The sequence below is a fragment of the Lepus europaeus genome, chromosome 12, assembly GCF_033115175.1.
Source record: "Lepus europaeus isolate LE1 chromosome 12, mLepTim1.pri, whole genome shotgun sequence".
In the NCBI taxonomy this organism is placed as follows: domain Eukaryota; kingdom Metazoa; phylum Chordata; class Mammalia; order Lagomorpha; family Leporidae; genus Lepus; species Lepus europaeus.
In genome coordinates this window covers 54,767,939-54,780,042 of record NC_084838.1, presented here as the reverse complement: position 1 = coordinate 54,780,042, position 12,104 = coordinate 54,767,939, and the positions used below count along the sequence as shown (strand labels likewise).

The following is a 12,104-nucleotide window of genomic DNA, read 5'->3' as shown; positions in this document are numbered from 1 at the left end:
TGAGCTGTTTTTGTTTCATGCAATCTCTGGGACTAGTTTTTAGACCTGGATCTATGGTTTCAAGAATAAAACAAGTTACTTTCACTGTGGAACCATGACCCCTGGATACTGCAAACTAACTCTCCAATATCCATTTATCCATTTTTCTTTATTAACAGAAGCAAAATATTTTAAGAGTGGCAACAAGTTCAGCTAAAATGTCACCTCCCCAGACCCAGTTTCAGTGCTTGGTAGACACCACTCTTTACAGCTGATTTGTAAAAAGTCACCAGGCTTCAGGAAAGTTCTTGAAAAGGATGTGGACAATGGGCATGTGTTCTTTTGTTTTCTGCCCTTTCTCTTGTCTGCAATAAAGATGCAATGCTTGAAAGTGCAATAACTATCTTCCCATCAAGAGAGTGAATATTAGTAATGTATGAAAGATGGTAGAACAAGAAGACAGTCTGTTCTCAGTGTCATCTTTTAAGTCACCACATCAACCATGTATTACTAACCTCTGGGCCTACTGCTTTATGTACATGGTGGTGGCTAGAGGAGAACTCTACTTGTCTAACCAGTGAAGCTAGGGTTCCCTTACATGCATCAAAAGATTATTGGAGATTTGTCCAGTTATGGTTAACATACATCATTCATGTAGGAATTTATAACACAAGATCTTACTATTAGAACTAAAAGACCTAAAAATAGATACTCATTTGTTTTGTTAATAGCTAATAGAATTTTGCATAAGTCACCTACATACATCTATATACAAACAGAAAGACAAACACCCAGCTGTATCTACACATACAAACTTACTATGTCAATTATATACTTACTATATTCTTAATGTCAGTTGAACTAATGTATTTTACATAGAAAATTATTTTATTTGTGACTCTGCATAGAAACACTATGGAACTGAAGAAAACGTGCAAAATTCAGAACTGAAATAAATAATCTCTTCAGAGCTTTTTTCATTTCAAATTTATGCAATGCGAACAAACAACAAGTACAACAGAGTCTGATACCTCTCCCCAACTAGCTGGCTAGTAGGTAAGCAACAAAGCATTCAGAACAGTCTTGAATTTGGCATATGAACTTCTGACTCTGCTTACCGTTTGAATGGCACTGGATGGAACGTTATAACCCCAAGCTTCAATTTCCTCATCTGTAAAATGGGATAATGCTACCTGTTCTACTTAACAATATCAGGTTGTATAGAGGATCAAATAAGAGATGATAAGTAAGGGTTCCTCAAACTCTAAAGTGCTATATGATTATGAAAACTATAAAAATATAAGCATATCCCTTAACTGTTTGGGAGGTAACTAAACAACACCTAAATTGTCAGACCTGGTACTTTTTCTTCCTTTCTCCATTGACTGTTTAGTTCTTCTACTAGCACAAAAACAGAGCATGAAAAATGTCAGAAACTAGAACTCAGAAAAGACTTTTTCTTAATTTTTTTCTTAAAGAAATCTAATAAAAATGTACATGGGGAAGGAAAGAAGGAAGATGAAAAGATGAAGACAAGTAGTTGAAGTGAAGAGCTAAAAACTGTTAGGGTGGGCGGTAATAGAAGTAGGGGCATTTTCCCTTTAATTTGACAAGTAATGCACCCTTTTAAGAAAATAGCTTTCTATGATTCAATATAGCTGCTCAGTAATTACTTGCCAGTAAATAGAAAACTGGGCAATAAAAGTTCTTCTAGAAAAAAAAAAGTCATTTAATTTTAAAGCAAATAAACACCCTTGCCCACTAGGAAACTCAACCCAGTCATCTAATATGCACTGTAATATCCTGTCCAGTGCTTCTATCACCAGTCTTCTGCTCTTGCAACCAGCGGGACCTACCCTGCCTGCAGTCACATGCACACAAAAACAGAAAGGAGATCAGATAACTCTGACTCAATGAGCCCTGTGGTTCCATGGGAGCCTGTAAGAACACATCAAGGAAAATGCAGACATAGTCTAAATACAGCCATAGTGGCAGCAGTAGGGGGTTGGGGACTGCTTGCCAAAGGGAACAGCATTAATGATTTGAATTATTAGAGCATGTACCCATGTACTCAATTAAGTAAAGACTCCATAAAGAAAAATAAGTGCACATTCCTTTCCAGGAATCCTGATAGTTAGAAAATCAGAAACACAACATTAGCATACTTTATTCCAATGACACAAGCCACAAAGCCTGAAAACATTCAACTGGTCCCTGAAAGATTCTACTCTGCCTTATTAGAGAAACGCCCTCTCTGCTGATATAGAATTGCTTTACTTTAGTGTCATTACCCTGTATCATACTGCAATAAATAATCCCCATCAAAAATAATAATAGAAGATAAAATCTGCAGGTAAAGAAAGCAGGCAAGGGTTCAAGGTATGTATAGCAGTTGAAAAGGAAGAATGTGGAAACTGCTTAGATCATTCTTTAGATGCTGCTTGTTGTGCAAATGTTTGTGATGGATGATTTCCTGCTATACCAGTCAGCCTTTCAGGGAGTACCACGCAGCCAGTTAGCTGTTTTAAATAGGGTAAGATCCAATGTTAAATCTGTGGCTCCCTCCCTCTCCTTGGATTTTAATTATAAAAACATGGATGTGTTATTTTTAGTCTGATCATGTTTTTTTTTTAAACCAGGGTTCTTTCCATCCAAGCAGCCTCTTCACTGAGTGGGAAGTAAAGAACAACCTTTTCTGAAACTACTTCTGTCTGGAGTAGATTTGGTCTGAGATAACGTTGGTCTTTCTGCAGAATGGCCTTGGGTATGGACCAGGAAATGCTGTGTACACATGAAAACATGTACTGTACTCTGGGCCAAGAGAAAGGCCATCAGGATCCCATCTGCAAGGGGTGCTAGACATGACAGATAACTTTCCAGGATGGAGGAAATCATTCTCAGGGAGGATTCTCTGTGCTGTGAGAAACAATACTCCAAAACACACTCACTCCCCTTTCCTTGAAGGTAATTCTATAGAATAATAGCTAGTATCTAAATTGATAAGCTTTCCTCTAAGGAAGTCTGGGTTTTCCTCAGAATTTTTTTTTGCTCTTAACTAGGATGCAAATCTAGATTTTAGAGTTCAATCTCTAGGGAGGTTAGAAGTGCTCAAACTCACTTTGCAAATAAATGTGGAACATGTGGTTTAAGACAGAATCAAATTGGCTATGAGTCCAGGGTACTCAGTTCTCCTGGTCTGATGGTCTCCACGCTAACACATTTTCACACTATGGAAAGGTGGCTTAGGAACACAGGTTCTCTTGACCCAGTGCTTTCTGTTCATTAAACTGGACACAGAGTGTCAGGACTACATGCTCTCAGAGTAAAACAAAGCTGTTAACCACTTTTTGTGAGCCAAATAAAATTGTCATATCAGATTTTTGGATAGGATGCATTTAACAGACGTGGTCCTAGGATATGATCCTGGGTGCACCCTGCTTCAGGTGTTCCAGTCCACATGCCAGAGAACACATAGTCTTTATGGAATGCATTCCACGAGATGAGCAGCCCTCAAGGTGGAGTAACGTTAGTCCTCAATAGTGTTATGTTTTACAATAGGAATTAATTAAGCAGTAAACCGTGACAGGACATGCATCATGGTATCATAATCACAAGCCTCAGCTGCATTACAAGGCAAAAGGCCAAACACTGAGAGCTTTCAACCAGCCTGGGAATGCAATTAGGGTGAAATGCTGTGTGCCCTGGAGTGCCTTTATGCCAGGTTAAAAATTCATAGATATTACTCTCTCCCTCTAGAATACTAAAATAATCAACTTGAATAGAATTCTCAAGTAAGCTACTTTTCGTTCATGATTCTTTCAAAGGTCACACTAGAGGACAATATTAAATTGGGAATGGCAATGACACCCCAAGGTAAGACCCTGCCCAAGCACCTATTACCCCTGACTTGTTGCCTGGACTTCCCTTGTAAAGGTATCCCAACCCTGACCAAACATCTGCCTCACCCTCCTCAGAGGCTCACTATTTGGGGATTAATCCCTTTAATATACAAGTGTTCCACAGTGGTTCTGACTTGGTGTTGGGAAGGGATGGAAAGATCAGCTAATAGATTTCCCAGGAACATTCAGTCAAGTAGCCCCAAATAATTGGTAAATGGCAGCAGAACAATTTCCAGTTCTATAAAAGACATCTAATAAAGTGGAAGGAAAGATTAGTGCAAGGTACAAGGGTATTTCAAAAAGTCTATAGAAAATGGAATTAAGAGATATTTTGTTTTGACACAAAAAGTTTTGAAGTACATACATATGAGGGAAATGCATAGTATGAAAAATATTATGAAAAGTATGCATGCATTTAAAAATCATTTTTAAACACCAACTGAGCTTCCAATTCCATTTTCCACGAACTTTTTGAATCTCCTTCTTACTAGACTATAACTGAGGTATGCGGCTCACTCCTGCTCTCCTACCCATACTCAATTAAAAGGAAATGCAAAAAAATGTAACTTATCCACAATTAAGAATCTGAAGTCTGCAGTCTTTTGTTCAAATCGAAAACTAAAATGGTTAAAATCTTATCAGACCAACCAGGAAAACCAGCAAGTATGAAAGTGGATATTTATAGATTTAAGCAAAAAAGTACACAGAATATAAATGTGACCATCAGCCATTCAATGTTAAAAGGAAAAAAACCCACACACAGCTGGGGTAGATTAAGTACTAACTTCAAGTCATTTGAAAGTAGTAAAAAAAAAAAAAATGCAAACAGTGAAACAATCCACAAATGGGCTCTGGAATTTAGAACACAAAGCCTTCAGCTTGGGTGTTAAAAATTATTTTATCAATAGCCACTGTTAATGCAACAAAGGTATATACTGTAACTGTCTGAAAACTAAAAACTATGCTATCTTCTCAAAACATCAAATGTACTAACAGAAGTTTCCCTACTTCACAAATACCCTGCAGTTGAGTTTATAATAGAATGTACGCTGTACAAGATAAGGGAAATGAAGAAAATATTTATTTTCCTTAGAATAGCATTGACAAAAGGTCACTAAATTGAATCACAAATGTTTAGAACACTTGACTGAAATTCTTATCACTGTTTTCCCATGGAAGCAGAAGCCAGGCCCCAAAGGTTTCTGCATTTCTACTCTCCCCTATCTCAGCCCCCATTACAACAACAGCCAACTGAGGGATTGCTACATCCCAATATCACCTCCAAAACTGCTCAATTTTCAGCACCCACAGCACCAGAGGAGGGAGGTGACCACCACAGAGCTACAAGCCAGATTTCCAGGTGACCTCCATAAATACTTGTACATGTGGCATTACCCAGGTGGACTGGTGGGGGCTGCCTTGGCCTCAAGTGCTGTCACACCACCCCAGGACACACTAGGTTTTGCAGTTTCTGGAAAGGGTTGCACTTCTCACCTGCTGCAGAATGTGTCTTTCCCTCAATGTCATCAGCCTTCTGTGAAGCTCTACCAGTTCATCTAGGTATGCCTGAAAAAACAAGGGAATCCCCACAAAGTACAAGCATGGTCAGAAGCAGTTCAATGCCAGACAAGAAGAACATACAAGCAGCAGTTTGAGGTTGCTCATTCTACCATTCTGCCAGACTGTGTGGACTCAGTACCCAAAGGCCTCTGCTGATTGAGTCTCCATTGGCCCAACCATTACCTTTATCATGCCCTCTTTGAAAACCCTTGTTGGGTCAGTTCTTGCATTTATTTGTTTTCAACAAAATTCACGTCAATAGAAGCACCTTCCTCCAACAATGCCTCTCCATAGAGTTGGAGAAATTCAATGCCAAATTGTGAGTTGAAACATAATATCACTGTCTACTCTTTTCCTTCCATCCCAAAAGGCTTTTGATAAAAGGAAAAAATTTGAGTTTGAACAAGGAAGTATCAAAGCTCACTGTAAATTATGTCAGGGCAAATTATTTAAAAAAAAAAAAAAAGAAAGGCTTCCTGGTCATATCAAGTATTGCTACCAAACAACGCATGCAAGAGACAGATGGCTAGAAGAATATTTTATGAGAAATAGAGACCACTATGCAAAGCATCTGGTTTGTGAAGAGCTCCCATGAAAGCATAGAGGGGTACCACTCTGCATATGCTCAGATTCGTGAGTCTCTGTTAGTTTAACTGCATGGGTATCTCAAGCACTATATACATTGAAAAGATTTGTGAAGCATAAGAGATCCACATTGACCTTGCAAAGCATGATAGGGTCCTGCCACCCCAGGTGACTTAACCCCAACCAAGACCTGCAGTCAGATTTCAATCTCACAGAGTGTATCATGCACACCACACGAGAACTGACTTTTTTTTTTTTTTTGACAGGTAGTTATAGACAGTGAGAGAGACAGAGAGAAAGGTCTTCCTTCCGTTGGTTCACTCCCCAAATGGCCTCCACGGCCGGTGCTGCGCTGATCTGAAGCCAGGAGCCAGGGGCTTCTTCCTGGTCTCTCATGCAGGTGCAGGGGCCCAAGCACTTGGGCCATCCTCCACTGCCCTCCCGGACTACAGCAGAGAGTTGGACTGGAAGAAGAGCAACTGGGACTAGAACCCGGCACCCATTTGGGATGCCGGCGTTGCAGGTGGAGGATTAACCAAGTGAGCCACAGTGCCGACTGAAATCTGACATCTTGCTCACATATATCTAAGAGTCCTTAACCCAACCATCTCTATCACGATTCTCTTACCTTCCAAGTTAATGTGCCTAAAATCCCTTGGCTAGCAACGGTGAAACTAGAAACTAGAAAGTGATGGCATAAGGCTGAGCTTAGTACCAGAGATACAAGCAAGATACGGAAAAAAAAAATAATAAACACAAAGCACCAGGATGAAGAACTCATTATTTGGGAATCTTGGGCACTTCTGATGAGGAAAATGAAAGTAGGACCAGCAAAGATGAACAAGAGAAACACAAAGAAAACCAAAACTTGTTGGTTTGGCAGCACACATATTAATGGACTAGAAACCTACCTTATCACATTCACCATTCTTTATTTGCTTATCTGATTTGTTTTGCTTTATTGGACTTTTCACTTCAAGAATCTAAGGATCAAAGGGAACAACGTTAAATTTTATTTCAAGTACATCTTTCCTAACTAGACACATAAACAAAGGTATACACTGAGTGAAATGTCATACAATAACATTGCTTTTCAAATGGCATTTCTCCTCTACACATTTTGTTAATCTTACTTTTGTGGAAAATAAATTACTTTTGTTGAAATGCTGACTCAGGGCAATAGTACTTAAAAAAAAAGTTGATGATCAGGAAATTGATCCAAGCTTCCAGGCCCGCCTCTCTTTCACCACAAAACTCTCACACATGTAAAACAGCTGAGTTACACTGACAGTATAGTACCCCTGGGCAAGAGTTCTTCCTACTCATTCTGCTGTTTCAGCATGACTACCAGTACTCAGGACACCAGGAATGATAAAAAAGAACACCCAGATGCCCTTCTTATTACCTGACTTTCAGGTTTAAAAGTTACTCATGCCCAGCAACTGTCTCATCTCCAGGATCAGGTGGATTCATTGGCAGCAGCAGTTCTCCAGAACTGCCAGGGACTAAACCTCCTCACAGCCCACAGAGGAGGACTTTGCCTCTTTTTCGGTGAAGAATGTTGCTTTTACACCAATAAATCAGGTGTGGTAAGAGAAGGGATTGAAAGCATAAAAGAAGCACTAATTTAAAGGTAACTCTGCCTCATTTTGGCCATCTTTTCCTCTATGGGCAATGTCTTTAATAACTCCTTTTGTCTTCATAATCATAGTACTCTCTTTTCCACCATGCATAACTAATTTATCCCAAAGGTTCTTGCAGGGATGAATGACTGGTGTATCTCAAGCCACCTCGCAGGAGCAACACAAAACTGCTCTTCTTCAATCAATCTGATCCCAAGTTTAGATCCTCACCCTGTGTCTACACCCCACATCAAGAGGAAGCAGCCAGAAAGAAACTGGCCCCCCATCTCTTTATCTATACTCAGAGTCAGGATTGATGGAACAAAGACATAGCCTCAGCCATTTATGTTCTTGTTCCTGTCTTCTTTCAAGAGGTCAGTTCAGTCTCACACCCTGGGCTGTTTCCCACCCCAACCCCTGCATTCTTCCCCAGGTTTGGAAGCCAGTGGGCCAAACTTGAAGAACCAGTGTGGAGAAATTCATCTCTGCCTCCTGCCCCCCACCTCTACTTCAGCCCACCTAAAATATAGATAGGTCCAGCCTGTGGGGGTCTGGGCCCTCTGCCACGTGTTCAGTCTATGTACATCCTGGCAGTTGGTTGATCTCTGTGAGTTTATTTGCTCTGAATAAATTTGGAATGGTTGCAAAAAAAAAAAAAAGAAAGAAAAGAAAAGTTACTCATATCCAGTGAATTGTTGTAGCACTGGAAATGAAGATGCTGTCAGCTCCTCTGGTTGCTCCCAACTCGGGATGCACCAACCCAAGAAATATTTACGGGCTTCAAGAAAAGATGTGTTAGCTAATCACATTTTCTTTTATCTGGAACAACGACAACTAAAGTGATGAAGAATAATGAAAGCTTTGGTGGGGACCTATGTATCTAAATGATAAAAAGGAAAATCAAATTATTATGTAATAAACGTAACACATTTATTAGACAGGATCCTCAAATGTAAGGACTAGGCAGGAAATATTTTTAGATGGTCCTTGCTTGAAAAATCTAAGAACCACTAAATTAATGATGAGTTTACAAAAGTATATATACATAAAAAGCAAAATAATTTGTCTTTTTCATTATAAACTTATTACGAAGTTAGCTGCTATAATTGGAAACACACATTAAAAAGGAAAATGCCAAATAAAGGATTTATTTTAAGAAATTTTACATTCCTACTCTTCTCTTTTCGTATCCTTGTCTTAACTCAGTCACAGTTTTATTCACAGATCTCCCACATTCCATCACATGAAGACTGTAAGAGTAAGTCCACTATGAATCGATAATGGCAAGATAATTGATTGGGCTCAGAAGCCTAAGTTCAGGTCCTAGCCTATTGTTAATGTTTTTGGGGCTCCAAAAATGAAATGAGATATGAACAAGCTGATTCCCATTCAGCCTTAAAATGTTATGCTACAGAGGTCAACATTCTACCTGCTAGGGCTGACACTGTGGCTCAGTGGGTTAAGCTGCCATTTGCAACACCAGTATCCCAAATTTGAGTGTAAGTTTGACTCCCGGCAACTCTGCTCTCTGCTAATGAGCTGGGAAGGTGGTGGAAGATAGTCTAAGTACTTAGGACCCTACCATTTACGGGGGAGAACAGGATGAGGATACAGGCTCCTGGTTTTCTGCCTGGTCCAGGCCTTAGCCATTGTGACCTTTTGGGGAGTGGAGCAGCAAATAGAAGATCACCCTCTCTCTCTCTCTGCCTTTTAAATAAATCTTTTAAAATTTTTTTTTTCTTCTTTAGATCAGCCCATGACATTCTGGAAAAGCCCAGATATTTCTACAAGGATATATTTTTCTTTGACTTGAGAACAATACGTGGGTAAGAGGCGTGTTTCTAACAGTCTTTCCTGGGAATCACACTTAATTTCTTCATTTTGAACATTAAGATAACCAAGGGACTTATCTGACCAGGCTAACTTAAAATACAATACTTTTGGCAACCCAAGGAAATTACTTAATAGCAGAGGCAAGGCAATCATTTTTAACATGCTCTGTTGTAAAAGGAAACCAAACACTGCACTACATGCAGAATTTCCTCCTCTCTATTGTTGTTGGAAATGAGACCTCAAGGGAAAAATCAGTGCTTAGAGACCTAGGAGTAAGTAGGTCAGTAGATGGCACTCCTCGACAACTCAGATACTATTGGGCAATGCAGAGGACCCACTGAGATTTCAGGGGAAAGGAACAACAGAACAGTGCCTGCCTGCTTGCCTTATGCCTTTGAGAACTGAATTGTGTTCCCAGAATATCCACATCCCATCCCCTTCAGGGTCCTGCTCCACAACTCACTGTACTCCAGGTGCCAAAGTGACTGAGGACATCCTATTGCAATGGAACTTCACTAACTAGCATTAGAGTCCTGACACCTTCTCTTCAAAGCACAAAGCAGACAGACCATTTGGGCGCTTAAGTCCCACCCCACACATTCCGTAAATGCTACAGCAAAGAAGGCTAAAATACATTGAAATCCTAGTTTCTTTCTTTTGAAGCTGCAGTGGCAGGAACAAAAGCTCCGGGTGTCAGTGACCCGCCTCAAGTTACTGAGTGGCTGCCCAGAGAGGGCTCAGCTAATCTTCCGTCTTTGATCTCTCTCCGCTCCAAAATAAACAGCTTTGTCAAAACCTCATTCTGAGAGAACTGAGCTATTCTGAAGACAATTATTTTATTTATGACCATTTCTTATCTTTAGGGAAACGATTCCAGAATATAAAAGTACAACACCTTGTCTTCCACGGGCGTATTTCAAACCAGTTTAACTGGATAGATTCTTTTTAATTTCATTCAAAATGCCTTGCAGCCCACCAGGTGATTTATGATATTCTGAATATTAACTTAGGTCCAGTGGATCACTTCCTTCCTTCAAATCCTGTCTCTCCCCCCCCTCTCCACACAACACTTCTGGCTAGGAAAGATGTGGTGCTTTGTTTGTTTGCAAATTCACATAAGGGAGGTTGGGAGTGAAAAAAAAAATCCCTTCTGGTTACAAGGGTGCAATGCTTTATATTAATCTCATTAAACTGTACGGAGGGAAACAGAACCAGCAGGCTACTTAGATGCACCATGTATAGATCTCCCATTCCCTGAAAATAGAATATCATGATTAGTAGCACTGTTGTCCTTAGCTTGAGGATAAGACTTGAGAATAAAATTTTCAAGATTTTATTCTTTTCAGAATCCCTTTGTGAAAAACAATTTACTCAGTTGTCGTCAGTTATGGCTTCTCTACTGTTGGGTCTTTGCTGATAATCATTATTAGCGCCTAATAATGCTCAGGTTAATTACTTGCTTTGTTGACAGTGGACTTTGTTCACTTTTTTTCCTCCAAGTAGTTAGAAAATGTCTAAATTAACTAGCACGTTCCCTCTTTTTTAATCTCTGGAAGATTTCAAAAAAGGCAATAGGCAATTCTGCTCTGTCTGGTTCTTTACCGAAACTTGAGAGACGATTATCAATCTGCAGCTTGAGAGGCGGGGTGGGGCTGTAGGTCATGGTTAGGCCTTCTTGGCATGTTTTTATCTACTTTACTTGATATGAAGTTTCAGATGTCTGTCTCTCATTCATATATAGAACTAAAACACTTTCCAGAGTGAAACTTAAATGAATTTTTAGGTTTCTAAGAAATTATTACTATTTCACTCTATCAGCACAGAGAGCTAAGACATAACAATGTTTTTGTTGTTGTTGTTGTTTGGTTTATTTTTTTAAGTTCCAGAACACTGACTTAAAGGAAGAGCATCAAATTTGACCCCATGCAGATGATTTGAGGGGTTAGGATACCAGTGCTAAGCAAAGTCTTAAAAACCCTTTTATGGATTCTCAGCTCTAAGGAGGTAAACATTCCTTTGGTACACGTATCCTACCCCAGACTGGCTAAAAGTGAAAGCATATGGATTTCTTATTATGCTTATAAGTACACGGGGAAAGTGACATATAACTGAGTATTACTGGCAGATAGATGATTCACATGTGTGAAGCTGCATTTTCAAACATGCCAAGGAACTACTGGTATGCTATTTAATCAGATAAAATAATTTCTACTAACTCCAGATGGATGATACCATTTCCTTTTGCACTTGTTTTGCAAGACAGGTTTAAAAAAACAGTTTGACAAAAGAAAAAAAGGAAACTTTTCTCTAATGCAAGGGCCAGCTCAAGACTCTCTTCAGGAAGGGTTTAGGGCAGCCACTAGGTTTGAAGGGCAGGAAAGGAGCTTATCGGAGCTGCACTTAGCAAGAGAGTCCAGGTTCAGCCTTGGTCAGGAGAGATGGTGATGGAAACTAGTGGGGCATAAAAGGACCCTGAACTCCTGACATTGCCACGTTGCTACGCTGATGTATCCTAATTGTCATACACCATCCACTGGAAGCAGAAATGAAGCCTAAATTGGTTTCAATTGGATATAAAAATGTAGGAAGGGTCCAAATTCTATTCTTTGCCAGCTGTTACTGAAGC

The 12,104-nt window shown here is 39.6% G+C and overlaps 1 protein-coding gene across 3 annotated transcripts in view; it reads right to left on the bottom strand.

Annotated features, from left to right (window-relative positions):
* The window catches only part of MLLT3 (MLLT3 super elongation complex subunit), a 398,946-nt gene that overhangs the window by 5,792 nt on the left and 381,050 nt on the right, over positions 1 to 12,104 (bottom strand). For all 3 annotated transcript variants that reach the window (XM_062208143.1, XM_062208142.1, XM_062208141.1), the window contains 2 exons: positions 6,935 to 7,006; positions 5,373 to 5,444 (listed from right to left, as the gene is read on the bottom strand). In XM_062208143.1, coding sequence (XP_062064127.1) covers positions 5,373 to 5,444; positions 6,935 to 7,006 — 144 coding nt within the window. The remainder of the gene's footprint in view (positions 1 to 5,372; positions 5,445 to 6,934; positions 7,007 to 12,104) is intronic.